The 27,433-nt window shown below is 42.4% G+C and overlaps 1 protein-coding gene across 3 annotated transcripts in view; it reads left to right on the top strand.

Moving 5' to 3' along the window:
- The first annotated feature begins 2,947 nt into the window (after positions 1–2,947).
- Positions 2,948–27,433, top strand: part of SYBU (syntabulin) — an 82,266-nt gene continuing 57,780 nt past the window's right edge. For 2 of the 3 annotated variants that reach the window (XM_068983731.1, XM_068983732.1), the window contains exons 1-2: positions 2,948–2,971; positions 4,716–4,917. In XM_068983731.1, coding sequence (XP_068839832.1) covers positions 2,948–2,971; positions 4,716–4,917 — 226 coding nt within the window. Of the gene's footprint in view, positions 2,972–4,712; positions 4,918–27,433 lie in introns of all 3 variants that reach the window. The other variant, XM_068983730.1, reaches the window with a different exon arrangement.

Consider the following 27,433-nt stretch of genomic DNA (forward strand, 5'->3'; position numbering starts at 1 on the left):
ACACAACTGAGTGACTGTCACTCATGGCGTCAGGACCTGTACTAGGCACTGCCTACATCCCTGGTGAAGACAGACAAATAAGTAGGGGATTCTGATACAAAATCATAACAGCTCTTCCCAGGTGAATTGCATACAGGTGTCCTGGGAATATGTAAGGACTTATCTTTTGGGGAGATCAAGGGAGGTTTCCTGGAAGAAGGTGTTTCTAAAATGAAACTTAATGGATCTTTAGGAGTTGAGGAGGATGGGTAGTGGGGTACAAGAAATGCTCTAGACAAAGGGACCAACTGTGTGCAGTAGTCTAGAGGGAAAAGAGAACACGATACTTCCTGAGAACTGCAAGTGCTACAATTTGAGGGGTGTCCATTTGTATGTGGAGGGGGAGTGGCAGGGACAGTGGATGGAGGGGGTGGCAGTGGGAGGATTGGTGAGGGGAGGGGGGATCTCAGAAGAGCAGTGGAGAGAAATGAGATGGGAGATGTACACAAAGCCAGACCAGCAAAGGCCTTTATGCCACATTCAGGACTTTGAGTATTACGTAGAGGACAACTGGGAAATCAGTAATGAGTTGTAATGAAGAAGCATGGCTAGAAAGGCCTTGTGGAAAAATTGCAAAACTGGCAAGAGAGGAATGAGAGGCAAAGTTGGAAGGAAAACAACTTCAGTTAGACCACTATTGTAATAATCCAGGACATTTGTGGTTTAGTCTCTAAGTGAAGATAATGTGGTCAAACAGAGGCTAGAAGTAATCAGTTTCAAGACATTATTTCTAGGGTAGCACAAAGATCATTTGTGGTTTCTGCTATTTGGGGGCCATAGGAAGGAGAAGTCAAGAATGTGAAATTCTGACTTGGACAACTCAGTGGAAGGTGTTTCTGCTTTTACACTTCCAGATTTAATTCTCAAGAGGGACCTCAGAAACACCTTAACAGTTCAATCCTATCTCACAGTGTATGTCCTTGGGCTCATAATTCGGGCTCCTAATTGTAGGAATTCTGGAATGTCACTTTCCTGAAGCCCATATCTGAGACAGCTATGAGCTGTATAAAAGTATGAATTAATCACCTCTCCCTGACAAAATAAAAAATCTTAAGATTATCAACTTCAGTGCTTAAGAGAGCTAAGTAGATTGAAAAGACACGAAGATGTATGTAATAAGACTTCTTTATGGATATAGAGGAGGCAAATTGATTTCACTAATCCTCTGATTTCAAGCTCTTTCTAGACTCACTGTACATTCCTGGACTTGAAAGTTGAAGACTCAGAAAAAATGCTTTTTAGAGGACAAACAAGATGGTTCAGGTTCAGATACCATCTTTAAGGACCATCGTCCTCCCGTCCTCCCTAACACTGGGTGCAGCAATCAGACTGTTCTCTATCCACATTGCTATTTATAATATTCTCCAATTCTGAAATAAAGGGCCTCTAAATTATTATATGCAGACTCACATCATCAGATAAAACTGAAGTGTAATAAATTAAGGCCCACACGATGGATGATCCCTATTGGAAGTTCTCAGTTGGACAGGTTTTAGAGCTTTTTTGGGAACATATTTGTCTTTCTCAAATGCTTTTTCTATCACGTAAGAGGATGCAGCAAATACTGAATGGAAGAGCTGGAGGAGACCTCACTGCCCTTTGGAAAGTTCTGTTCAAACAGTAGGTACAGCTGTTTTTTTTTTTTTTAATCCTCCTAGCTACACTTGCCTGGAAAATCCCATGGACGGAGCAGCCTGGTAGGCTGCAGTCGATGGGGTGGCGAAGAGTCGGATACGACTGAACGACTTCACTTTCACTTTTCCCTTTCATGCACTGGAGAAGGAAATGGCAACCCTCTCCAGTGTTCTTGCCTGGAGAATCCCAGGGACCGGGGGCCTGGTGGGCTGCCGTCTATGGGGTCGCACAGAGTCGGATACGACTGAAGCGACTTAGCAGCAGCAGCAGCAGCAGCTACACTTGACGAGGCTGTTATTATTATTATCCCTCAAATTTAACGAGCATAAACTTTTAGTTCAGAGAGGTCAAGAACTTTAGGCATATAGGCACTTCGCTAGAAGCGAGAGGCGTGCCGCCCTGAACCGGTTTTCTGAGTTCGAGTGAGGCGTCGCCAGAGCCGTGCGCCGGGCACTGACTCCCGGCGGGCGGGCGGCGGTGGTTCGGAGCTGAAGAGGGGGCAGCCCGGCTTCCCAAGCCAGCCGTTCCCTCCCTGCGGCTGCGCCGCGCCGCCAACGCCAAGCCCTTCTGATGCAAACCCCCTGAGGAGGAGCGCAGCCTCCGAGATCCTGGAACCCAGATGCTGTGTTAGGCCTGCAGCACTGGCTTGCCAGGGGTCCGGGTGGAGGGCGGCCCACCCCGTTTCTCCGGCGAGGTAATTGTGCGGGAAGCTGGACGCGGACAGAAAACCTGGAGGGTAGGGAGGGGCCGCCAGGCAAAACTTTCCCTTAGTACAGGTTGGCTCTCCGTGATGTCACAGCTCTTCTGGGTTCTCCTCTCCCACGTGCACCCCTTTCTAACCCCATACCAGGTGCCCAAAGAGGGGTGTTGGGCTTCTCCGGGCTGAAGATGCTCCGAGCCTCTGTCCGCGACCCCTCTTAGGGTCCGGCTCGGCAGAGCGGGAGAGGCGCGCTGATCTGGGAGAAGAGCCCGCGGCCAAGTCGGGCAGGCGGGGCGCGCCGAGGAGCCTTGTCGGGGGCCGGCAGGTGAGGGAGGTCCGGGGAGAGGGCGGCGCGACAGCAGCCGCGGTGGCACCACGTGTCCGGCCGGGGCGGGGCGGCGGGGCGCGCCCTCGGAGCCCAGGGCCAGCGGCGGCGGCGGCGCGTCGGCCCCGCAGCAGCGGCCGCCGGCGGCGCGCTCCGGCTCAGCGTAGTCTCTTCGCCCTCGGTGCCCGCAGGTGCCACCTCCTGGACGGCGGCAGCGGCGGCGCGAGGAGCCGGCAGGCGGCAGCGCGATGGGACCCCTTCGGGAGACCAAGGTAAGGAGGGCACGTCCGGAGGGCTCGATGGCTGTGTCAGCGAGCGCCGGAGGGAGAGGAGAGGTGGGCACTGCGGGGAGAGACGCGGATCAGGTGAGAGCTGGAGGGATGACCTTTAGGATTGCGGTGGACGGGGACGCCGAGGTGGCGGGCGCAATAAGAAAGCAGGGGACTGTCGCCCTGGTGATGAGATCCGAGCCCCGGGAGATGGGGAGGTAGTACGGTGTTTGGAGGGTTGACACTGAGGATTAAAAATATGGACTCCGAAGGGTTAATCCCATTCCCTGAAATTGGAGATTGGGGATCTAGCTCTCAAACGTCGTCCTCCGTGTGTGATGTGACTAAAAAGGATTTGATATACCGGTGACTGAGAAATAAGAACTCCACCATTGGTTCTGGGTCTGGTGCCCGCGGAGCGGCTGGCGTGTGATACCTGCCGGGTGACAGCACAGATTCCAGGCTGGGTGCGGCTCTCGCCCCTGGATAGGGCGGGTGCCTGAGCGACCTCGGGAGTTACCCGCGGCTGGGACTTTCCCTTCAATTCCTGCACTGTGAGGGCCTCTCAGAGGTGTTTACTTTGGCAGCGACCCTTCCTGGTAAGCCGCGTGGAAATGAGCAGGAGGTCATGTTTCCACAGTGTTCGTTACCTAATCCAAAGCCCTTTTTCAGTTGCAGAGGTTGGAGGGAGCGGTGGGTTTTTTTCTGCAGAGAGCCCGTCCTGGGAGTCCATTTTAATAGGGAAGGGTGGGGGTGTCCCCGACCGACCAGCTCTTGACTGCAGGCTCCCGTTTGCTTCTAGGTGATGTGCAGCAGTCTTGGCTGAGCATCTCTGCCTCTTTTAGCTTCAGTTTCCTCATCTGTAAATAGGGACGCAAATTAGTGTGCTCTCCGTGGCCTCTGTTGTCGGAAAGATTAAACAAAATGATGGCTGGCAAAGCAGTTTAAAAATGGGAAAATATTACTGAAATACTGCTTTGGGGCATTTTCAAAGCCCTCTGCACTTGATGCTGTGTTTTGAAGGAGAGAGAGAGGGAGAAAAAATGTCTTCATTTGAGTGTCCTGTAAAGAAACAAAAGCTAAACATGATGAGAAAGGCGGAGCCATCTTACCCGGTATTGAATTTTTGTTTGCTTTTCTGTTGGCAACAAGCCTTGTGTACCAGGATATTAATGAATAATTAAAATCCTGGCCGGAAGAGGGGGTGCATTTGAAAGATAAGGCTGCATGATCTATCTAGGGAAACTGTTTCAGGTATAGGGGTCTGCTTTGTCAGGAGACAGGAAAACAGAAGTCAGATTGTCACAGCTAAATTCAGGGAAAGCAAAATGGAAGTCTGGAGGAAATCAAGTAATAATCACAGTGTGCTGCAAGTTATAAAGAGCCTTTGAGAGAGCTGAAAGCTTGAATGTGCTAGGAAAAGCCAGAATGGCAAGTTGAGTTAGACATGAGAGAAAGGAATAGCCTTCCTGCTAGCAGCTGAAAGTGTGTGTGTGTGTGTGTGTGTGTGTGTGTGTGTGTGTATACAGATCCATGCTGCAGCGTGTGATCTTCAATAAATTAGAAGGCTTAGCTTAGTAGGAGAGTTTTGGAGCTCGTTTTAGATACGGAAACAAGGACTGCTCTGTGAAGATTTAATATTCAGAAATGTGGCTCCGCAGACACTGAGCCCAGAAGGAGCAGACTGGAGTTGAGAGGGGGCAACAAGTGTCCTTTTGTTTTCTCTCTGATGTCCGATTTGGAGAAGGAGCTGAGAGTACAGCATCATGAGAAGGAGATTGCCCGAAGCCGGATTCCCCGTTTGATTCTTCGGCCCCATCTGCCTCAGCAACAGCACAAGGTGTCCCCAGCCTCTGAGTCTCCTTTCTCGGAGGAAGAGAGCAGAGAGTTCAACCCCAGCAGCTCTGGGCGCTCAGCGAGGACCGTGAGCAGCAACAGCTTCTGCTCAGGTACGATACCCATGGGAACGAAGGCAGGAAGTGAGTACACTGCGGGTGCGCTGTGAGTGGACCTGAAACGGGCTCCTTAGAGTCTCGGAGCAGATGTCTGTTATTAGGATGAATAGTACGAGGCTGCATCTTTTTGACTCTTTTAACCTAGGGATACAGCAGTTTCGAATGGTTCAACCCGATGGAATTTCATCCCTGTTTTTATGTTATTCTAGGTGATAATTTTCTATGTGAAATCTTAACTTCTTTTTTCTGACTGTAAAATACATTTCTTGGTTAAATCTGGAAAACGTAGCTTACATTTCATGCAAGCAATCTTTGTAAGCCTGGGTACTTCTGTTTCTGAAATTCCCAAAGATAAAGCAAGTCCTAATGAATGAGGTCAAGATCAAGGTGGGTTATATCCCAGTACTGGCTTGACCTTGTATTTTAGAAGAAAAGAAGACAGGCTTTGAACTTGCAGGCCTGGCCTTTCTACAAACCCTTACAAGGTGTTGGACCTTGGGTAAATTGCTTAACCTCCTTAAGCCTCAGTTGTTACATCCATAAAATGGGTTGATAATACCTACCTTGTAGAGTAGCTGAGAGGTTGAAAGAGACTACATATTTAAATGTATTCCTAGAACAGGGCCTGCCCTGCAGAGGTGCTTGAGAAATGATGGTTCTTAATACAAGAACATATGTCAGATTTGATACATGTCTAAGGAAGTTTCCTTAGAGCTGTGAGCATATTTGGTAAAGGCACAGATCCCTGCCTACCTCCTAGAGGTGCTGCCATTATCGCTCAACAGAGTCTATCATACAAATTGAAGCACGTGACCTAGAAGGACTTATATTCTTTGAGAAGCATTAGGAATTGGGGTAAAATTTAAAGGAGTGACTGTCTTATGATTCATGAAGAATGTTTCACAAAGGGTAATTCTTAGAATTTATTTAGGGAAAATGTAATCTGAAGATTAACACATGCATGAAAAGGGACAGCTGAATCAAGGTGCTATGATTAATGCCCTAATTAAGCAGGATACAATATTCCATTGTAGTTAGTACCGCTGATTACATTTTCAGGGATTTTAGAAGTGTAGCTTTAGATTTATTATATATTTTCACAAAATAATTCTACCTAGTACATAAGTTTACTGTGCTGCCTATTTTTAAATCCTTCTCTCCACAATGCCTCAGATTGTTTGATTTTGAAAATATTATATCAAAATATTCTATTTTAAAGCTAATTATGCTGAATCCAGTGTAAAATGGAGACCCACTGATGGTTTGCTTGACATTCTCCCAGGAAGAAAACAAAAGGAAAACTACTGGAGCTGTAAAGATTCCTGGAACTCAAAGTGGCGTTTGCAGAATGTAATGCTGTTTACTTTCACTCCCTTTCCAAGCTCAGAAATCACTCTTGCTGAACGTGGATGAACCCAGGGGACTATCATTTCATACTGACACAGCTTTGTTTGCGTAACTCAATTCCACATTTATTCCTGAAATTCTCTCCACATCATCACCTTCTCTCTGACTGACTTTAGCATGAGCAGTGTTACCAGCAAAAAAGAAAAAGTTGGTCAAAGCAAAAGAAAGAGCCCCAGACAGATCTTAAAAAATATATTTGGCAAACAGATAAAATTGTTAATTTCAGCCATAAATCATTCTTTCCAAGACCCATTTCCTGGATCAACCTTCTTCCCAGGAGTCCTGTCTCCCACTAAGGCCATAATGCTATACATGAAAATCAAAAGTAAATATTGATCCTTGTGCCATTAACTAGCTGAGAATTGAGTGGCTCAAGCGTCTAATGACCGGTGTCTATAAACCTACCTTTTGATCTTCAGTCTTGCATCCTGCCTCCAGATAAGACTCTCTCTGTTCTGGGGTCTCATCTTCCTGCTTGGCAGTTCCCCAAGGTTTGGGTTGGTGTCTTGTCATTCTTTACTTTCCTCTCCTAAGAGCCTGGTAAAACCCCATGATGGCTTTTGAGTGCTATGCTGACTAAAACTGACAGGAGCAAGGTCTTTGGGGGGGTGGGGCATGTTAATGATGCTTTCAGAGGTCAGTTGGTGAATGAGAAATAAATGGGTTTAGTACTATGGGGAGTATTAAAGCTGCAGGCAGTGAAGTTGAGAATGTAAAACACGTCCAACCAGCAGGGGGAAATAGCTTGTTTTAATCCAGCCACTTTAATGCTGAAACCACAAAATATGTTGGTTATCATGGCAGTGAAGTGAGAGACCAAAGTACATGCAAATTGTAAAAATACCATCCGTTGCTACAATGAAACTCAAATAATATAGAGATATCTGTTACTACCGTAACTTCCTAACTTTACTATGATCATTCTACATTAATTTGTTTTCTTTATTATAAATCATCACCTTTCACTAACAAGAAAGAGGGATTCTTACAATCTGCTAGTTAAATGAGAGAGAATGCTATTGCTCTATCACAATGCAGTTTAATTTGAAAATTACAGTTTTAAAACTGCAAACTAGATTCTCTCCCTAAATCTGTAGCAAAGGCAGTATAAATTATGGAGAGCATCATATATCCTAAGATACTCAGTGTTTTAAAGAATAGTGCACTGAGTTTATATAAAGTTAAATTTACTTATTATAAAGGATTCTCCTTTATTTTGAGAGTCTGGCTTTCCTATCATTTGTATTATAACAAAAAATCCTGACAGTGGTTGGAGTTATACTTCAGCAAAATAAATTACAACTCCATATTGAAATATCCTTCACCTCCACCCTCACGTTTTTCCCTTTAATTTTGCTGATGTATGAAATTAAAAGCCCAGCACTATTTTCAGAGTGACCTGTCCATTTTTTACCTACATTCTTCCTTCTCCTTCTCCACTGCCTTCTCCCTTTCCTTCCCACAGGAGCCTTGACAAGGAACATTTAATGATTTGATATCTGTATGCTAATTTGTGTGCTGTCTCTGTCTCATTTCAGAGGGAAGAAGCTGTATGTGACCTTTTGCAATTCATGTGGGGTGTGTCCCCAAAGAGCTCTTCTCTTAATAGCTTCTTACTAGCAGAATTTCTCTGAAGAGATGCATATGCTTTGTGCGTGTCGTCAGCACGTGTGTTTTTGCACGTGGACATCATCCTCCTGTTAAAGGAGTCTATTCCTTACAGTTTGCATTTGAACTTAGTCACTGTGACCTCAGGTGGGCACAGTTAGGCTTGTATTGTGTTGGAGGCCAGGCCCTCTTTTGTGTGTATGGCAAAGAAAGAACTGTGCATTCTTAAAAAATGTTGACTAATGCTTTCTTAAAAGAAATACCTAACAAAGTACAGTTTAAAAAGTTAAAACAAACAAACAAACAACCCTGCTTTCATGTCCTCTCTTGTTTTTTGTCAGTTTTTTTAACCAATGTTTTCTCATAAAATCGTCCTGTCTTCCTTCCCTCTCCCTCCCCTCTCTCCTTATTTCTTGTTTGAACATGTCCATGAGAAGTGACAAAAACCCTCATCTGTGATTTGTGTTCTGGGTGTGGCCCACTGAATCTAGGTCTCTGTCCATTTTTCTCCCCCCCCCAGCCCCCACCTTTTTGTTGTTGTTGTTAGGGCATTGTGTTTGTGTGTTTGTCATTGTGACCACAACTCCGGCCACTATTAGGAACTCTAATGACCTGGGTAAGTCAGTCACTTACAGCAGTCACCTGACATGATCAGCAGCATGCCACGCAGTTCTCTTTGCTTAGTTGAGGCAATAATTACCCCGTGGAATGGGGAGGCAGATGGATTGCTGGGCTTTAGGCTAGTTCTCCTTGGGGCGCCTTGTAAACATAGCAGGTGGGGGAAATGATGCATACGGTACGCTGATGGTTTTATGGGAGACCAGTGATTGCTCTGAGTTATTTCCATGTTTCTAATGTGCACACACAGTCAAGTGTATGGCCTAACCCACTAAAAAGCATGTACCAGATCAATCACTTCTCATCAGTCAGCATCTGAGAAACTGATTCTTTGCAGTCTAATTCTGAGTAAGGTGTTTGCAGAAATAACTTTGGTAGTTACAGTGGCTGAGAAGAACTCCGTCTTTGGGTGCAGTGACCTAGAGGTAATCATTGTGGCTGTTTGTGGGAAGAACAATTACAGCAAATTACAACCTGACTAGTGCCCTGCCGAGGCATGATAATGCCTTCAAAAATCTGCTTTGCCTTGCCAAACAGAAATATTTCTGCTATGCTTTTGTCCAGTTGAGGAAACTTGGCATCTGGATAGAGTAAGCCTTTGAATATAATGATCAGAATTGAGATGAACTGATTAAACTGAAGTGAGCTGCAGTACTGAATTACACTATAATTGAATGACTGCCAACCTGCTGTGAAGAAAAAAAAAAACAACTAAAACCCTAAGAATTTAGTATCATTTTAATGAGAATGGGACCCAGGCTCTGTTGCATGATACATATTTCTGATGCTTAGCTGCCTCAGCCTCAGAAGTAAGTACCTAATGAAATAGGTCGCAAATGAAGGGCACATAGATAGTGCTTCTTTGAGGATGTGGTAACTGCAGTTAGGGGGACAAGAACAAAAGTTTTTTGCCATTTAATAAAAAAAAATTACTTAGTGTGAATAGTGAAAGGTTGGAGTTGGACCATGCCTGAGAGCAAATCGTGGCACTTACTGTGAACATCTTTCATGCTGTAGAATTCTCATGTCTATGACGCTGTTTATCACTTCAGAGTGTGGTGTTTGTCTACTGTCAGATCCCCAGGAAAGCTAGTTTAAAATGCAGATGCCTTGGCACTGCCCTAGCTTGTTATTCCAGGATGGAAGGGCCCAGGAATCTGTATTTTATAGACTTTCTGGATGACTTTTACCTAGTGAACTCTGAGCCTCTCTATTTTGTGGTCTGCATGTGTTTAGGGATTTTGTAAGAGGGATGTGAGGGGTATGCCCCAGTGGCATTCCAAGATGAACAGGGATCAAAGATGGCAGAAGTGGTGGCCAGCCAAGATGTTTAAAACCATGGCATGGGACGAGGAAACTGATTCCACAGTTCCTGGAAATTACAGCTTCTCAGTCTGTATTTACAATTCCCACGGCATTAGTCTTAGCGATAGTATTATTTATGTCTACATAGTGGGCTTAACTTGTGTTCAGATGGTAGAGAAGTTAAAGGGAGGAGAAAGCATGTCCTTCCTCTGTTTTCCTGGATAACCGTCTTTCTGGATATACTATCTATGGCCAGACTTGATTCTTTTGCATTTACTTATTTTGGCATTAGGATGATTTGAGGTACATTGGAAGTAGTTGTACTGGGTACAACATGAATGTGCCCTAAAGAGCCAGTAGGTTCACTGAGAGAGATGGGATAAAAAAGAGAAACTGAGGCCTGGGAGTAGCAAGACATTCAGCTTTTTGCAAACTTCCATAAAAACACATTAATCTAATGAGCATTTATTCAGTGCCTGCTAAGGATCAGGCTAAGGGTGCAAAGATGAATAAGACACAGGGATTGGAAAAATCAAGTATTTTACTGCCTTCACCCTGATAAAATATCAATAAATGGGATGACATGTGTGGAGGCATTTCCCACACAACTGCCTTTATCTCAGTGATTTTGTATCTGGTCATTTTTACCCACGCCCACTCGACACACAAACACTCCTTCCCTGTAATTTGAGTTTGTTGCTCTGTTTATTATCTGCACTGGCCTCTCACATTTCATAAGCCCAAGGGTTCAACGAAGTAGCATTTGTTAGTGTGGTGTAGTAGATAAACATGAGCCTTGGCATCAGCAGACCTGAGTTAAAAGCATGAAATAAGATTAGAAGGGTAAGCAGGACCAGAGCAGGAAAGGCTTTGTTCACCTTGTGAAAAACTTGATCCCTGAGGTCCAGGGTCCATACAGGAAGTGAACCAGTAACGTAAAGAGTGCGGCCACCTGGATAGATGACAATAGGTTTGGACTCTAGATAGTCAGAGTTTTAAAAATTCAGTGCTTTTTTTTTTTTTTCCACTATATGGGTCAAATAACATACATAAGTAGCTGGATTTGACTCTTGGACTGCCATTTTGTAATTCCTTAACATCCTCCAGAACCACTGAAGGGTTTTCCCCAGGGAAGGGTTTTCTGGTTTATGACTAGATTTATAATTTAGAAAAATCTTTCTGATTACATGTGGAAGATTGGATAGGAGGAGACAGAGAATGATGGTGAGAGCCTGCCTGGTTTGAAGGCCATTGTGGTGACAGTCTAAGTGAAAAATGATAAAATAATAAGTGTGAGGACTGGAGCCAGAATGTATGTGTCTTAGTCACCAGTTTCAAGTGGAATGGGTCTAAATTTCTACCGGATGAACCCAAATGAAGTAGCAGGACTGGGGAGGAGGATAAGTCAGGTGAATGAACTCAGATTAGGCTTTGCTGCACTTGAGATAAAGGTCTGGAGCTGTGAAGAGAAGTCAGAGATGTTAGTAGCTGAAGTCAGTCAAGGGGCTTGACACAGGTTTCCCTGCCATCTTAAAGTAAAGCATCGTGTGGAACCTTTTGTGAACAGAAATGGCATAAAGCGAAGAAGTAGTCACCTTCGAACATGTCCTGTAATAGAAATTGTTAGTCACTCAGTCCTGTCCGACTCTCTGTGACCCCGTGGACTGTAGCCTGCCAGGCTCCTCTGTCCGTGGAATTCTCCAGGCAAGAATACTGGAGTGGGTTGCCATGCCCTCATCCAGGGGATATAGATATAATTGGTTTATTACATGAAAGAAACATTCCTGTCCAGAGGAGTTCAGTGTCTCTAATTATCAGAAAGAGTCATTGGTGTAAGGGAACAGGCCCCCAGTGCTGTGACAGCTAGAGGAGCGCTCTCTTGCTAAGAAAATCAGAAAATATCCCACTCTGGAGTTGGTACTTGTAAGCCAGGAAGGAAAAATAGCCATCCAGTTTATGTTTTATTTAACTGTGTGTGTATATGTAAGTGTGAGAAGTGTGTGTGAGGTACATGTGTGTAGTGATTGGTGTGTGTGTGTATATATCTATATGAGTGTGTAAGGTCTGCACACATCTGTGTGTCTGGCAGCAGGAGAGGTGGAAGGCTGGGGAATCAGCAAAGCATTCTGGAGGAGGTGATGCCTAAGCTGTCTGTTCATGCAACTCCAGTCAGGTTTTCCTCCTCCTTTCCCCGTTAATTGACACCTATGAAATTCTCAGGATCCTCACCGCACCACCAAACCTAATGGTGGATTCTCTGTCTTCACCTCTTCATCCCACTGAATTCCCATCTCAGTATATGGCACCTACTTCGTCTAGATAACAGCACCCCAGTTCAGAGTGAAGGAGGAATTCAGGACAAAGCCACATACCCACATTTCCCAGGGCTCAACTTAACCCTGCCCAGCCCCCTGCCCCACCACCCTGGTGGTGGATTTTACTCTGAAAAGGCCCAGGGGAGACAAGACTGCTGGCTGCGCCTGTTCTGTTAGCTGGCTTTGCTAGCACCCACCAAACCTCTGCACCAAACCCCTGCTGCCCTTGGGCTTGGACTGCTCGTGGCATCTCCTGCTTTGGAGACACTGTCGGGCCCCATGTCTCCCAGAGCAGAGACCTTCCCAGCTGCTCCATGCGCTGCTGGGTGGTCAAAGTGCCCACCCTCTGCTCATCGCCCGGGTTATACTCCTCCTGCTGCAGGAGGCCAGTCATGTCAGGCTGACCGCTGTCTCTTTTAAGAGAACCCTAACCAAACTTCCCAGTGCTCATCATGGGGGCTCGCCCAACTCTCACACTCAGCATGAAGCTTCCCAGCACGCCTCCTCCTTCCCAGCTGGCCCTGCTTCATTCTCTTCTCTTTAGCCTGGGGGAGTCCCTGAAGATAGGATTCCTTTTAGGTGTTGACCCAGCCCTCAGAATTCTTGAGACCCTGTGTACCCTAACCTGCCCTTCTAGTTATCCTGAGGTGTGAGTGAGGGTTATCTTTTCTTTAATGCTAATGATTATATGTTTTCAATTCAAAACTAAGATCCATGTGCAAACACATATGTCAGAGTAGACGTAATCACACTTACATTGCTTTTTGCCAACGTGAGATCCTGCTTTCGTGACCCGTGATCCTTTCTAAGTAAATGTTTATCAAACACCTATTGTGGACAAGGTGCTATCCTAGGAGCTGAACAATAGTGACGAACAACCCTGACAGGACTCCTGCCCTCCAGGAGTGTGTCTTCTAGACGATACCTGTACCTGTCACTGCTTGTCAGTACATAGAGGTGCCCCCATTCACTGCACTGACAGCTCGGGTTCCCCTGGATGGAGGGCTTCATTTATTTAGCCATTCTTCTGTGGATGGACATTTCATCTCTGAGGCTGACTTTTCAAAATTCAGAATTTCATTTATTGAATGTCACTGAAATTAACTTTATTCCTGAGCATCTCTGTCTCATTTCTGTGTTTGTGTCTTTTTTAAAAAACGAATGCCCTGATTCATATATATTCTCTAAAACAATTCTTTTTTTTTTTTTTTCAAATAGAAAGATCAAGATGTAGGGATTAGGCTGTATAATAAGCATTGCTTTTTCCTTAACGTACTTCAACATTTCTCCATTTTAATGCTTTACGGCATCTTGATCATCGCTATCTTCAAATGTTCCATGTGAGAAAAAATAGAAAGGAAGGGGAAAAGATTTGCATTGCTTCAAGAGTGTCTGCCTCTGTCCGTGGAAGTTTTCCAGGCAAGAAATACTAGAGTGGGTTGCCGTTTCCTTCTGCAGGGGACCTTCCCAACCCAGGGACTGAACCTGCATCTCTTATGTCTCCCGCATTGGCAGGCAGATTTGTGCCACCTGGAAAGGGGTTTGCTACAAGAGAGGTCCCTGTAATTCAGGTGTCCTAAGAGTGGTTTCCCTGGTGGCTCAGATGGTAAAGTATCTGCCCGCAATACAGGAGACTGGGTTCAATCCCTGGGTCGGGAAGATCCCGTGGAGAAGGAAATAGCAACCCACTCCAGTACTCTTGCCTGGAAAATCCCATGGACAGAGGAGCCTGGTAGGTAACAGTCCATGGGGTCTCAAAGAAACTGAGCGACTTCACTTTCTTTCTTTCTTCAGATTGGGTTCGGGTTTCCTTGTTATAAGGTTTTCAAGAGATCAAAAATAGCTTCCCTGTCTGACTCTCTGTGTGTCTCTTCTTTCCTTCCTACCTGCCAGCTCCCCTCCTGCGATGCCTTTCCTTGTCTGCTATCTTCTCCCAGTAAGGAACCTTAAAAAAAAAAGTCTTTATAAACCCATGATTTAGAAGCTGCAAATAAACTCATATCACTAAGGAGAGGAAGATCAGAAGCATTAGTAACATCCCTGTTTTGGAAAGCTCATAACCCTGTGAAAGAAAGAGCAGGAGAAATGAAAGCTTGAGAGACAGAAGAATTCCCCCACCCACCTCCCGGGGCTCACCTGTCTCCTGGCAGTGACTGAGCCACCCTGGTTCCCAATTTCAGCATCGGTTGCTCCCTCACCCAGTCTCCTAGATAAATGTGTCATTATGCTACGCTGACTATTTGGACCAACTTGTTTTCCCTTCTAAATTCCCCCTGTGGTTGCTCCTACAAACGAGACAATTTGGCGCTTGGTGGAAAACCAAGTTGAAGCCTTTATTTCAGAGAAAGCACAGGTCCCGTGAAGAGACCGACTCGCCTCACCTTGCCTCACTACATATCCTTTTTTGCTGCCCAGGGCTGCACCAGAATGACTTTTATGGGAGCACTCGAGGTTCCAAAATAGCTCAGAAATCCCGGGAGTGTTTATATGGGAAATGATTGCTTTGTCTCTAAGAAACCAGGGAAACTTTCATTAAATAATTTCTCTGTTTTTTGCTTGGCTTTTATAGACGTAGGTTACATGTCTTAGTGGAGGTGTTTCATTCCAATTGCTCTAACAAGTTCACCTCCATCAGGACATATATATGCTTGTGTTTACACATCCTTCAGAGTAAATAAGCTCCCTTTGACCCCCTCATCGGTTTGCAGCTGCCATTCTACTTCCCTGTTCCTCTTCACGAGCAAAACTTCACCACCATCCTGTCTCCGCAATCTGTCCTTGTCAAGCATGGGAGTGACCGCATTAGCAGATCTGACATTCTCTTGTCTGCCGTCATCTTCCTTGGTTTCCCGGAATGACTCAATGCAGTTGAACAAGCCTCTTTCTTGGGAAAGATTTTCCTCCTTGGCTCCTTTGGTCCACCCTTTGAGAGCTCCTGTTGGCTCTGTCCTACCCCTTCCCACCTCACCGTGTGTGCGTGCCTCAGTCCTCAGTCCTCTTCTCTTCCTGCCCTCCCCAAGGGCTCAGATCTTTAAATCCCTCACTTGTAGGATGGTGATGCTCTCCAATCCACCCTCTCCTCTCAGCTTTGTGTGCGCACCAAGTCACTTCAGTCATGTCCAACTTTGTGCGACCCCCATGGACTGCAGCCCGCCAGGCTCTTTAGCCATGGGATTCTCCAGGCAAGAATACTGGAGAGGGTTGCGACATCCTCCTCCAAGGGATTTTCCCCACGCAGGGATTGAACCCACGTCTCTTAAGTCTCTTGCATTGGCAGCTGTGTTCTTCACTGCTAGCGCCACCAGGGAAGGCCCCTCTGAGCTTTAGGCTCACATATCCAACTGCCTATTTGATATCTCCAGTGCCTCAGATTTAACATATATCGAAAGCAGAATTCCTTTTGGGGGGCAGGGTGAGCTGGGTCTCCCTTGTGGCGTGTGGGCCCTTCATCGCCTCTTCGTAGTGGCATGCATGTTCAGTAGTTGTGGTACACGTTTGATAGTTGTAATACATGGACTCTCTATTTGCGGCACATGGGCTTAATTGCTCTACAGCATGTGGGATCTTAGTTCCCTGACTAGGGATGGAACCTGCATCTCCTTCATTGAAAGGCATATTCCTTTTTTTTTTTTTGAAAGGCATATTCCTAACCACTGGACCATCAGGGAAGTCCCATCGAAACCAGAATTCTTAATTTCACCCTCTGTAAACCCATAAATCCATTTTTCTCCAACTCAGAAATGACCACCATATTCTCTGTTGCTTAAGCAAACAACCTGGAAGTATTCTTGACCTCCTACTTTTCATAGTCATAACTAATGTATCCCCAACCCATCTCCTTTTCTCAATTTTTACTACTACTGCCTCAGTCAAACCACTGTCATCTCTCATTTCTACTATGCAGTGGTCTCCATGTGGGTTCACTGCTTCCATGCCTTCATTCCTAAAGGGGTGGTTACACAGCATAGGTGTTCAGAAGGAGACTCTGGAGTTGACCTCTTTGAGTGCATACCCGCAGCTTACTGTGGCCTCAGGGAGGTGGCTTTGTAGTGCTAGTTTTGTATGCCTGTCTTATTCAGTTCAGTTCAATTGCTCAGTCGTGTCCGACTCTTTGCAGGCCCATGGACTGCAGTACATCTTATTAGTGCCTGTCTCAAAGAGGATATTAGATTAAGTTAATTAAATTGTATTAAAGGTTTAGTGTTCTAAACATGCCTGGTGCTTAGTAGGCACTCAATAAATATTAGTGAGACCTAATATCACTAATATAGTCTGTTCTCCACAGGCCAAATGGTTGTCATTTCTTGCTTAATGCACATGATAGCTTCCATTGCACTTGAGATAAACGTAGGGTTCTTGCCTATAGTCCTGCGCATGCTCATACTTCCGCCTCCTTCAACCTCATCGTCAGTCCTCTCCCCTCACATTTTCCTGGTCTCTTCTCAGTTTCCTCCGTGTACCAGACTCTTTGCTGCTCCCTCTCCCTGGAGTTTTCTCTCCCCTGCCTTTTCCGTGATTGGCTTCTTCTCATTTTTTTCATCTCAGTTCGAATTACCTTTTTAGGACCTTCCATGACAACCTGTCTAATGAAATACCTTCCCACCTCCCACTCAGCTACTCTAATATCACCCAGTTTGTTTTGTTAACAGTACATCATAATCAAAATTTCTTCCCTATGTGTTTTTTTTTTTCTTGCTTATCAACTCTCTCTACCTCTAGAATGTCAACCCCTTGAGGACAAGGATCTTAGAGTCTTAGTCATCATTACATTTTCAATATCTTGAGGACTATCTGCCACACAACAGGAAATCAGTAATCATTTGTGGGATGGATGGATGGATGAATGACATTCTTACACTGCAACATTGGCAATTGTGTAGTGTCACATTGTATAATGCTGAAGCAAATTTAGGGTGGAGCCTTGTAGACTTGTGAATTCTCACTCCAAAAAGATGCTGAAATTAGGTGAGGGAGTAGAATTGCAAATTTTGCTACTGAAAACCTACAGTCCAAAATTATCTGCGCAGCATGCATTAAACGGTCACTGTGTTGAAGCAAAACGCTAGAAACAACTAGAGTCTCTTGCCTCAGACTTTGTGGTCTGTTTATAATGAGATGGCTTACTTCTAACAGCTTCCTTTGTCTGTTTTTAATTTGAGCATTCCCCACATTTCTGCTGTTTCCTCTTGGAACAAACATACATAGAAAAATTCAGAAAACAGCTCATGGTGGTGAGAAAAACAGGGACTTGAGAGTCAGACAAACCTGAGTTTGAATCTTTGAATTCATCCCTTATTTGCTATGTGACTGGATTTCTTACCCTGTCCAAGCCTTAGTTTTCCCATCTATAAAAATGAGATTTGTTAAAATTATATGATAAAACTAGTATTCTTGGACATGATAGCTATGTTGCTTTTATCTTACCTACATCCTTTCAGAGCATTTGAATAGTTTTTAGTAAGAATTTCACAGGGTTCAGATTAACCATGAGTTTAAATTATGACATTTTACTTGTCTCTCATCAGACTATCTTCAGAAATGTCATTCTGGAGCAGTAAATTATTGTTCAGTTGCTCAGTCATGTCCGTCTCTTTTCAACCCCATGGACTGCAGCATGCCAGGCTCATCTGTCCTCCATTATCTCCTGGAGTTAGCTCAAATTCATATCTATTGAGCCGGTGATGCCATCCAACCATCTCATCCTGTGTCACCCCCTTCTCCTCCTGCCTGACCAGTAAATAGTAAATATTTCCTGAGCAGTAAACAGTAACACCTATAACAGTGTCTTGCACATGGTAGATACTCAGTAAATATTTGTTGAGCAGATGAGTAAGTTATCTGTAAATGCCTTTGTCATGCATGAGAATCAACTAGATTTCTATATAGTTTGCTGTTTCTTTAAAATGGAAATAATTCTTCCTCCAAATTATGCAACTGAACATTGAACAGCATCAAACCATAACTGAATGTTTCAAGACCTTATGGCACAAAACCACATTTTCCTCCGCCTGCTGTTATTTTTAAGTTCTTCTGGAATTGTTTAGTTCAGCATTATAGAAAACCAATGAGCTCTGATATCTAAATTCAAAAATGAACCAGAAGTTTTAGAGATGTTTCTTGGACTTTGAAGAAATATTTTATCAGTAATCTTTAGATTACAAAGAAGTTGAAGTTGGGACTTGGTTATCATGCTGCTGCTACTGCTGCTAAGTCACTTCAGTCGTGTCCGACTCTGTGTGACCCCATAGATGGCAGCTGACCAGGCTCCCCTGTCCCTGGGATTCTCCGGGCAAGAACACTGGAGTGGGTTACCATGTCCTTCTCCAATGCATGAAAGTGAAAAGTGAAAGTGAAGTCGCTCAGTCGTGTCTGACTCCTAGCGACCCCATGGACTGCAGCCTACCAGGCTCCTCTGTCCATGGGATTTGGTCATCATAATTGTCACCGAATGTGTTGGATAGCACTGGTTGTTAGGCACCTTCAGTTCAGTTCAGTTCAGTCACTCAGTCGTGTCCGACTCTTTGCGACCCCATGAATCGCACCACGCCAGGGCTCCCTGTCCATCACCAACTCACGGAGTTCACTCAGACTCACGTCCATTGAGTCAGTGATGCCATCCAGCCATCTCATCCTCTGTCATCCCCTTCTCCTCCTGCCCTCAATCGCTCCCAGCATCAGAGTCTTTTCCAATGAGTCAGCTCTTCATGTGAGGTGGCCAAAGTACTGGAGGTTCAGCTTTAGCATCATTCCTTCCAAAGAAATCCCAGGGCTGATCTCCTTCAGAATGGACTGGTTGGATCTCCTTGCAGTCCAAGGGACTCTCAAGAGTCTTCTCCAACACCACAGTTCAAAAGCATCAGTTCTTCAGCTCTCAGCCTTCTTCACAGTCCAACTCTCACATCCATACATGACCACTGGAAAAACCATAGCCTTGACTAGACGGACCTTAGTCGGCAAAGTAATGTCTCTGCTTTTGAATATGCTATCTAGGTTGGTCATAACTTTTCTTCCAAGGAGTAAGCGTCTTTTAATTTCATGGCTGCAGTCACCATCTGCAGTGATTTTGGAGCCCCCCAAAATAAAGTCTGACACTGTTTCCGCTGTTTCCCCATCTATTTCCCCTGAAGTGATGGAACGAGATGCCATGATCTTCATTTTCTGAATGTTGAGCTTTAAGCCAACTTTTTCACTCTTCTTTTTCACTTTTATCAAGAGGCTTTTTAGTTCCTCTTCACTTTCTGCCAAAATGGTGGTGTCATCTGCATATCTGAGGTTATTGATATTTGTCTCAGAAATCTTGATTCCAGCTTGTGCTTCTTCCAGCCCAGCGTTTCTCATGATGTACTCTGCATAGAAGTTAAGTAAGCAGGGTGACAATATACAGCCTTGACGTACTCCTTTTCCTATTTGGAACCAGTCTGTTGTTCCATGTCCAGTTCTAATTGTTGCTTCCTGACCTGCATATAGGTTTCTCAAGAGGCAGGTCAGGTGATCTGGTATCCCAATCTCTCTCAGAATTTTCCACAGTTTATTGTGATCCACACAGTCAGAGGCTTTAGCATGGTCAATAAAGCAGAAATCGATGTTTTTCTGGAACTCTCTTGCTTTTTCCATGATCCAGCGGATGTTGGCAATTGGATCTCTGGTTCCTCTGCCTTTTCTAAAATCAGCTTGAACATCTGGAAGAGTATTTAAGGTGATATTTAGGCACTTAAATATCAGTAAATATGCACACACTTGGGCAATCCTAATATTTTTAAACGTGGGTTAAATATATATATATATATATACATATATATGTGTGTGTATATAAATGTGTGTGTATGTATATATATAATATGTATATATGGGCTTCCCTGGTAGCTGAGCTGGTAAGGAATCTGCCTGCAATGCAGGAAACCCAGGTTTGATTTCTAGGTCAGGAAGATCCCCTGCAGAAGGGATTGCCTACCTACTGCAGTATTCATGGGCTTCCCTGGTGGCTTAGACAGTAAAGAATCTGCCTGCAGTGTGGGCAACCTGGGTTCGATTGCTGGGTTTGGAAGATCCCCTGGACGAGGGCATGGCAATCCACTTCAGTATCCTTGCCTGGAGAATCCTCATGGACAAAGGATCTTGATGGGTTACAGTCCAGGGAGTGGCAAAGAGTTGGACATGACTGAGCAACTAAGCATAGCACAGCACATATATATATATGTATAGAGGCTTACCAGGTGGTACTAGTGGTAAAGAACCTGCCTGCCAATGCCGGAGACAGATGCAGGTTTGAACCCAGATGCAGATCCCCTAGAGGAGAACATGGCAACTCAATCCAGTATTCTTGCCTGGGGAATCCCATAGACAAAGGAGCCTGGTAGGCTACAGTCCATAGGGTCTCAAAGAGTTGGACATAATATAGCACACACACACACACACACACACATATATATATATATATTCACTTTGCAGAAAATATTCATTGCTTTCAAATTTTCACCAGAAAAGCATTAACAAGTAATATGGAAAGGATAGATTTCCTAAAAATTAAGAAAACAATAACAGTTAGCATCTAACCTTATACTGCATTTTAAAATGAATTGCAGATGGATTTAATATACATGAAAACTGAAATTATAACAATCTAGAAGAAAGTATGAAAGTGAAAGTCTGATTCTTTGTGAACCTGTGGACTACAGTCCATGGAATTCTCTAGGCCACAATACTGGAGTGGGTAGCCTTTCCCTTCTCCAGGGGAAGAAAGCATAGGTAATATTTAATTGATCCTGGAGTTAAGAATGACATTCTAAGCACTAAAGCATTGAAAGAAATCACAGAGGAAAATATGGAGAGATTTGACAACTAGAAATAGAAAAGGTTGGTTGTCAAAAACATTTTAAACTAAAAGCCAACAGTAAATTTGGTGAACTATGCTGAAGGACTGTGCCTTCCATATGTAAGAATTTCTTACAGATCAATAAGAATTCCTTAACACCTTAATAGAAAAATTGTCAAAAACATGCACAGTACATAGGATAAGTTAAAAAAAGACCAGCGAACATATGAAAGACATTAAGCCTCACTGATAATTAAATACATGCAAGCTAAAACATCAGAAATACATTTTTCATATTAACTTGGCAAAAATGCAAACAAACTAGTATTCATTACTAGCATGAATTTAATAAGTAGGGTAGTCTCATATGATAATAACAGGAATATAAATTGCCTGAAATTTCTCAGAAGTGTTAGTAATTTTACTTTCAGTGATACGTTCTATGAGGTAGTAAAAAATGTGACCAGAGACTTATCTGTAAAATGTGTTATTAAAGCAATTTCAATAATAGAAAATTGGAAACAACCTAAAAAACCCTGCAAGAAGGAATTGATTTTTGGAAATACTATGTTCCTATTTTAAACAGTTACTCATTTAAAAATAATATTTTTGAGAAATTAAATAAAATACTTTGAAACTTTTAAAAACATACCCAAAGAAAGATGAATACTATAGTAAACCCTAATATGCTGCTTGTCCATTCTATCAAGATTAAGTAATAGCAAGATGTTGTCATATTTGCTGCGTCTATCTCTTTCTCTCTTTTTTACTTTGCTGAAGCATTTTAAAGCTTATATCCAGATACCATGCCATTTCATGTCCATACCTTAGTACTCATTTCTTTAAAAAATGAACATTTTCTTACAAAAATTAGTGCCATTTTCATTACTAACACAATTAACATAATTCCTTGGTACTATCGAGAACACTGAACTAGCCCCAGTCATCTCAAAAGTGTCTATTTCCTTCCTCATGGTATTATTTAAACCAGAGGCCAGCAAACTTTTCTGAAAAGGACCAGATAGTAAATAATCTCAGCTTTGCTGGCCAGATGATCTCTGTTGTAATTATTCACCTCTGCTTTTGTGCTTGAAAGCCACAGCCCACATCATGTAAAGGATTGGGCTGTTTTCCAGTAACATTTGATTTACAAAAGCAGGCAGCGAACAGGATTTGGCCTTCAGGCTGCAGTTTGCCAACACCTGATTTAACTCATTCCTGTTCTCCATATTGTGTGGTGGACATTAGCTTTAAAGCTTGATTAGATTTAGGGGCAGTTTTTTTGTGGCAAGAATACTTCATGGGGAATGCTGTGTGCCTCATCTCATAGCCCATCAGAAGGTACATAATGTCCTTTGCCCCAGTCAGTCATGCTAAGGATTCTCAGTGGGTACAAATGGGTAAGGCTTGATCCCTCTACTGACTCTCAGTCAGCCTTTTGTCTAATGGTTTCATCCATTGTGTTTGTTGCCTAAATCTGTTATTCCATTAGAAATAATTACAAAGTTGACCCTTGTGCAACATGGGTTTGAACTGCATAAGCCCACTTATACTCAGACTTTTAAAAATAAATATATACTATGAGCTAAGGTTTGTTGAATCCTTGAATGTAGAACTGCATACGATGGCTCAACTGCTGCGTTTTACTTGGGTTTTCTACTGCATGGGGTCAGCACCCCCAACCACCAACCACCCATGTGTTCAAGGATCAACCATAGTAACTTTCTATTATTCCATCTTACTTTCATTAACCAGAATGCTTCTGTAAGAAAGAACTTTCCAATATCAGTGAGTGATTTAAGTTATTCTAAAATACAGATTGTCCAGTAACAGCTTTTACAATCAGGATTTTTTTGTTTCCTTTTAATTGTCAAATTTCAATTAAAAAAATTGGCTCCTTGGTCACTTCCAGTGATTTCAGTGGGTTGGGATTTTGGGGGTGTTGAAATGGCCTTTCCTTTTTTTTTTTTTTTTGGTTTATTTTGTAAGATTATGAACTCATAGATTTTAAAAATATATCCAATGATTATCAGTCATTTGCATGTATTATTATTTCTGATGCTCAAATTATTCCATCTTTGGCCAAGGGGACCCCTTTGTTTTGGTTCCTACTAGTCTTAACAGCTTCTTTCTGTCTAACCTAACAAATTCCAGGGAAAAATTTTCAGTAACAGCGTAAAGAAACTGTAATGTATGTTGAAAGTTTAAAAAAACAGAAAACAAGCAAGCAAGTAAATAATATGGATAAAAAATCGGTAAGAACTATACCGAATAGTTAAATATTTCCTGTTGGCAGTACAATTCTAAGAAACTATTATCTTTTTATTTTTTTTACTTCTTTGTACTTTTCTGTACTCTCGATGTTCTGCATTAAAGAGTATTACTTTTATCATTTAAAAACCCAACAGAACATTTTCTTTAACTTAACAAGTTTCTTTAGGACATTTAAAATAATACACAAATTATTTTAAAAGGTGCTTTTACACACTCTTTTTGGAATTGTAAGTAGAGTAGTTGTACAATTTTTAGCTGTATCCCGTATTCTCAAAGAGCTTATAAAGAGAGAAGAAAATAGATTAAAAATCATTTTTTAACAACCTCCAAGCTCCAAAACTACATTAGATATTTGTTTCTCCCCTCTGTCTTTATCGACCTTAAATTTTTTTCCCTTAAAATCAATTTGGAAACGAGTTAGTAGTATATTTCTTACAGCACTTGAGGTGGGCCACAACTTCTGGAGGTTCCTAGATCTGTAAATATTTTTCTATTGTCCTTAATCCTGTGCGTTGACATATTCAAACAAAATAAACAGGAACAAATCAATGAAAGGACTTATTCCTCAGTATAAACAAAAGTGAATATTCATTGGAAGGACTGATGCTGAACCTGAAGTTTCAATACTTTGGCCACCTGAAGTGAAGAACCAACTCATTGGAAAAGATCCTGATGCTGGGAAATATTGAAGACAAAAAGAGAAGGGGACGGCAGGGATTGAGATGGCTAGACAACATCACCAACTCAATGGACATGAATCTGAGCAAACTCCAGGAGATAGCGGAGGACAGGGGAGCCTGGTGTGCTGCAGTTCATGGGGTCGCAAAGAGTTGGATACAACTTAGGGATACAACCACAGCAGCAAAAATAAGTGAAAGGGGGCATGTAAATTAGTCTCCTTCACTGCAAATGGTAATCATTTGGCCTTGATGAGGGTCACTTTACCCTGAGATCCACCAGGGGCCATCCTGGACTCATGTAAGTGGAATTTTAAATTGTTGACCCTGGAAGGAAATCATCTCAAATGGATCACACTGTAAAACATGGAACGTGCTCCTATTTCATGTATATTCTTAAAATGAAATTATACTTACCATGAATAATACCATGAGAAAGAAACGTAAAAGCTCAACTATGTAAGAGCTGGTGTGGGTATGTGTTTAAGCGTGTTTTAAGAGAAAAACCCCTTTTCAGTAGAAGTGACCATCTCCTCCACTCTCTTTCTAAAGCCTTGGAGCAAAGTTTTTCTTAGAACCACGTTGAAATGTTCTCACTTTTCCCAGACATTCTGGAAATTTAAAACAACCCACACTTTTCTGGGTAAATCATTCAGGATTTCTGCCATTTCCTGCCCAGAAACAGTTTCTTTGTGGTATCCTCTTAGAAATTTCTGCCACTGATAATTCCTTTATACTAACATAAGTAATGAGAACTGTAATTCTACAAGACAGATTTAGCAGTCAAAATAGCAGCAGGGAACAGAAGGCATGAAGTATTTCACTGAAGCAGGTCTAATAAATAAATCTATCATGTGCTGTATCTACATGGAGTTTGGCACGTAGCGAGATTAGACTTGAACAACCAAAGAACATCAACTTGACTGTTGTTAGAATCTTGGGATAAATGTGAACTAAGACTATTTTACATAGAATTTTGGAAAGGAATATTATCTTCATCTGGACTGGTGGTCTGCTTCCAGCTATGATCCTGAAGTTAAACAGGAAGAGAGGAAGAGGAGGGATTGGGAAAGGGAGGAAAGAAAGGGCCCTAAACAAGACCTGTTGGAAAAAAGAACCTCTTCTTCAGTGCTGTGCAGAAGAAAACACCTCAGGTGCCACAGTTAACCAGTCGACCCTCTGGTACTGAATTTCTGTTGTTTTTGCTCAGGTCTTAGTTTGCATAACTTAAAGTGTAGTCTCTGCTGTAGGAAAATTCATGGCCCCGCCCTTTCAAAACGAGATTCCTTTGTCAGTGTTGGTTTCATTAGACAGGCAATACCCCAAGCTTCTCTCATAACTCAGTTTTTCTGGGGTATGGATATGCCTTAACAGGCTTATCAGTTTACAAGAACTGTGCACTGGGAGTGATATTTACCAACTCCCTTTACTTGCTTATAAGCTCCATCAGTATGGGGGCTGGTTACATTCCTGTGGCTGATTCAGTGCCAAGACTCGATATATATTTAACTAATGAAAGACGATGTCTCATATTCCCATCATTTCCCCCTCAAAATGAAGTGTAATGCCAGACAGTTAAGAGATGATAAATGAATACTAGTTTACTAGGTGGTGATTCAAATGCTGTATGAGGTACCTGAAGTTAAAGGTTTATTTAAGTATTCATCTTCTCAATCCCTGCCCTGGAGATAATGGCTGTATATTTTGATGACAGGTGAGACATACATTCCAGGTGAAAAATTGCTACTGCCTTCTGTAAACTGCTACCATTCTGAATAATTTTGGTCTCCAATTTTTAATCAGACCTGTAGTCCTTGAAATGACTAGTACTGAAAACGTGGCGTGCACATATTCCTTCTTGTTTAACTCTGGCTAAATGGTAGTAGAGCCAAACAAAGCACGTTTGTTTTCTATCTATTTAAATTACAGTTTTGACAGTGTTTCTCAGTACTGGAAATTAATTTTGTCCCTTGGAGTCAGAGTTCTCAAGAAAAAATTGCTTTCGAGGGTAGAGAATCTGAAGCATGACTTTTTGTTAATTTGGGCCATCTCTCTTTCAAAAGAAGTTAGTTATGGAACTGACTCATAAGGAAATACTTTTAAAGACAACAGGTAATTTTGGATGATTAGATTTCATTCGTTTGGGTTTATCTGCTTTGGGATAGGAATCAGGAACCAGGCTCTCTTGAGGCCATGGGCAGACTTGTTGAGCCTTGAAAAAGTACTGGAATCTGTCTTTACACCTTAAGAAAGGAGCTCAGATTTCTTTGAATTGAAGCATGGGACAGGCAAAAGTAAGAAGCCAGGGACAATAGTGAAATAGCTGAGCTGTAGCAGCCAAGAGGATTCTCACCACTTTGTGATTCAGAGCCACAGTTTCTTCAGTTCAAGAAGAACATAGCACATTGAACAGAGCAGCAAAGACAGAAGGTATGATCTGTGCACTAAAAACCATTTACTTCCAGAAATAGACCACTGAGATCCTATACAGACTATTATGTCCAAAAGTCTAAAAGGATGCATCATTTTACTAATGCCAAGTTCACTTTGTTCTAGAAGCTGGGATATTTCATAACAAAAATTGAAATAAAGGCCAAAAATGAAGCAATGGCAATTACTTTTTAGATGGATTCTCTAGTCATCTTAATTCAGGCAACCAGTATATTTTACTCAGTCCTAGTTCTGTTTCTGTCTTCATTCAGCCATGACATTTTATGATAGCCTTTGATAGATGGCAAATTATTTTAGTTCCTTTAATATTTATAAAAGTATAATAGTCCTAAAAGTTATTAGTACCAAATTCATTTAGTAGTATTCATTAGTACTATTCATTTTTTTGCCTACTTAGTCACTAAAATAGCTCTGTTGTCAAAATATTTCCATATAATGAAGAATTTTTCAGCAATGAAAATTTACCACTAATTGATTATTTTGAGTAGACATACTTTTAAGTAATGCTGATTGGCTTTAAATTCCATACACTTCTCCTCAACACAGTATAAATGAATTAATCAACCATTATAAACATTTAGTAGATATGGAAATAAAGGAATCAGCAATGTAGCTTTCTTGTTTGCTTAATGAGCATTTACAAGGTCAGTGCATATTATGCATATTAACTTACAATAATAACTATGGTAGTTAATATATAGCTTGAAAGTTAAGGGAACATTTCTAATTTGAATATTATTTTTATTTTACCCATTTACCCCAGACAACAAAATATCTGATTGATGTCCTTTTGGTTTGGATAGGTACGTTCGACAATAAAGCAGGATCACTGTCTTCTGCTTCCTTGAACTCCTGAAGTCAGCTGTCTTCTCTTTCAAACTCTGGCAACCAACTGATGGGTCCAGTAATTGAAATCTGGGTGTGGTCAATAACATTCAAGCAACTTTTTCCTAATACAGACAACCCTGAAGAATTCATATCAATAATTCTGAGTTGTTCTGACAAATGTTTTATTACTAACCCCATCAGAAATCTGTGGGTGA

The sequence above is a fragment of the Capricornis sumatraensis genome, chromosome 11 (assembly GCF_032405125.1).
Source record: "Capricornis sumatraensis isolate serow.1 chromosome 11, serow.2, whole genome shotgun sequence".
Taxonomy (NCBI): domain Eukaryota; kingdom Metazoa; phylum Chordata; class Mammalia; order Artiodactyla; family Bovidae; genus Capricornis; species Capricornis sumatraensis.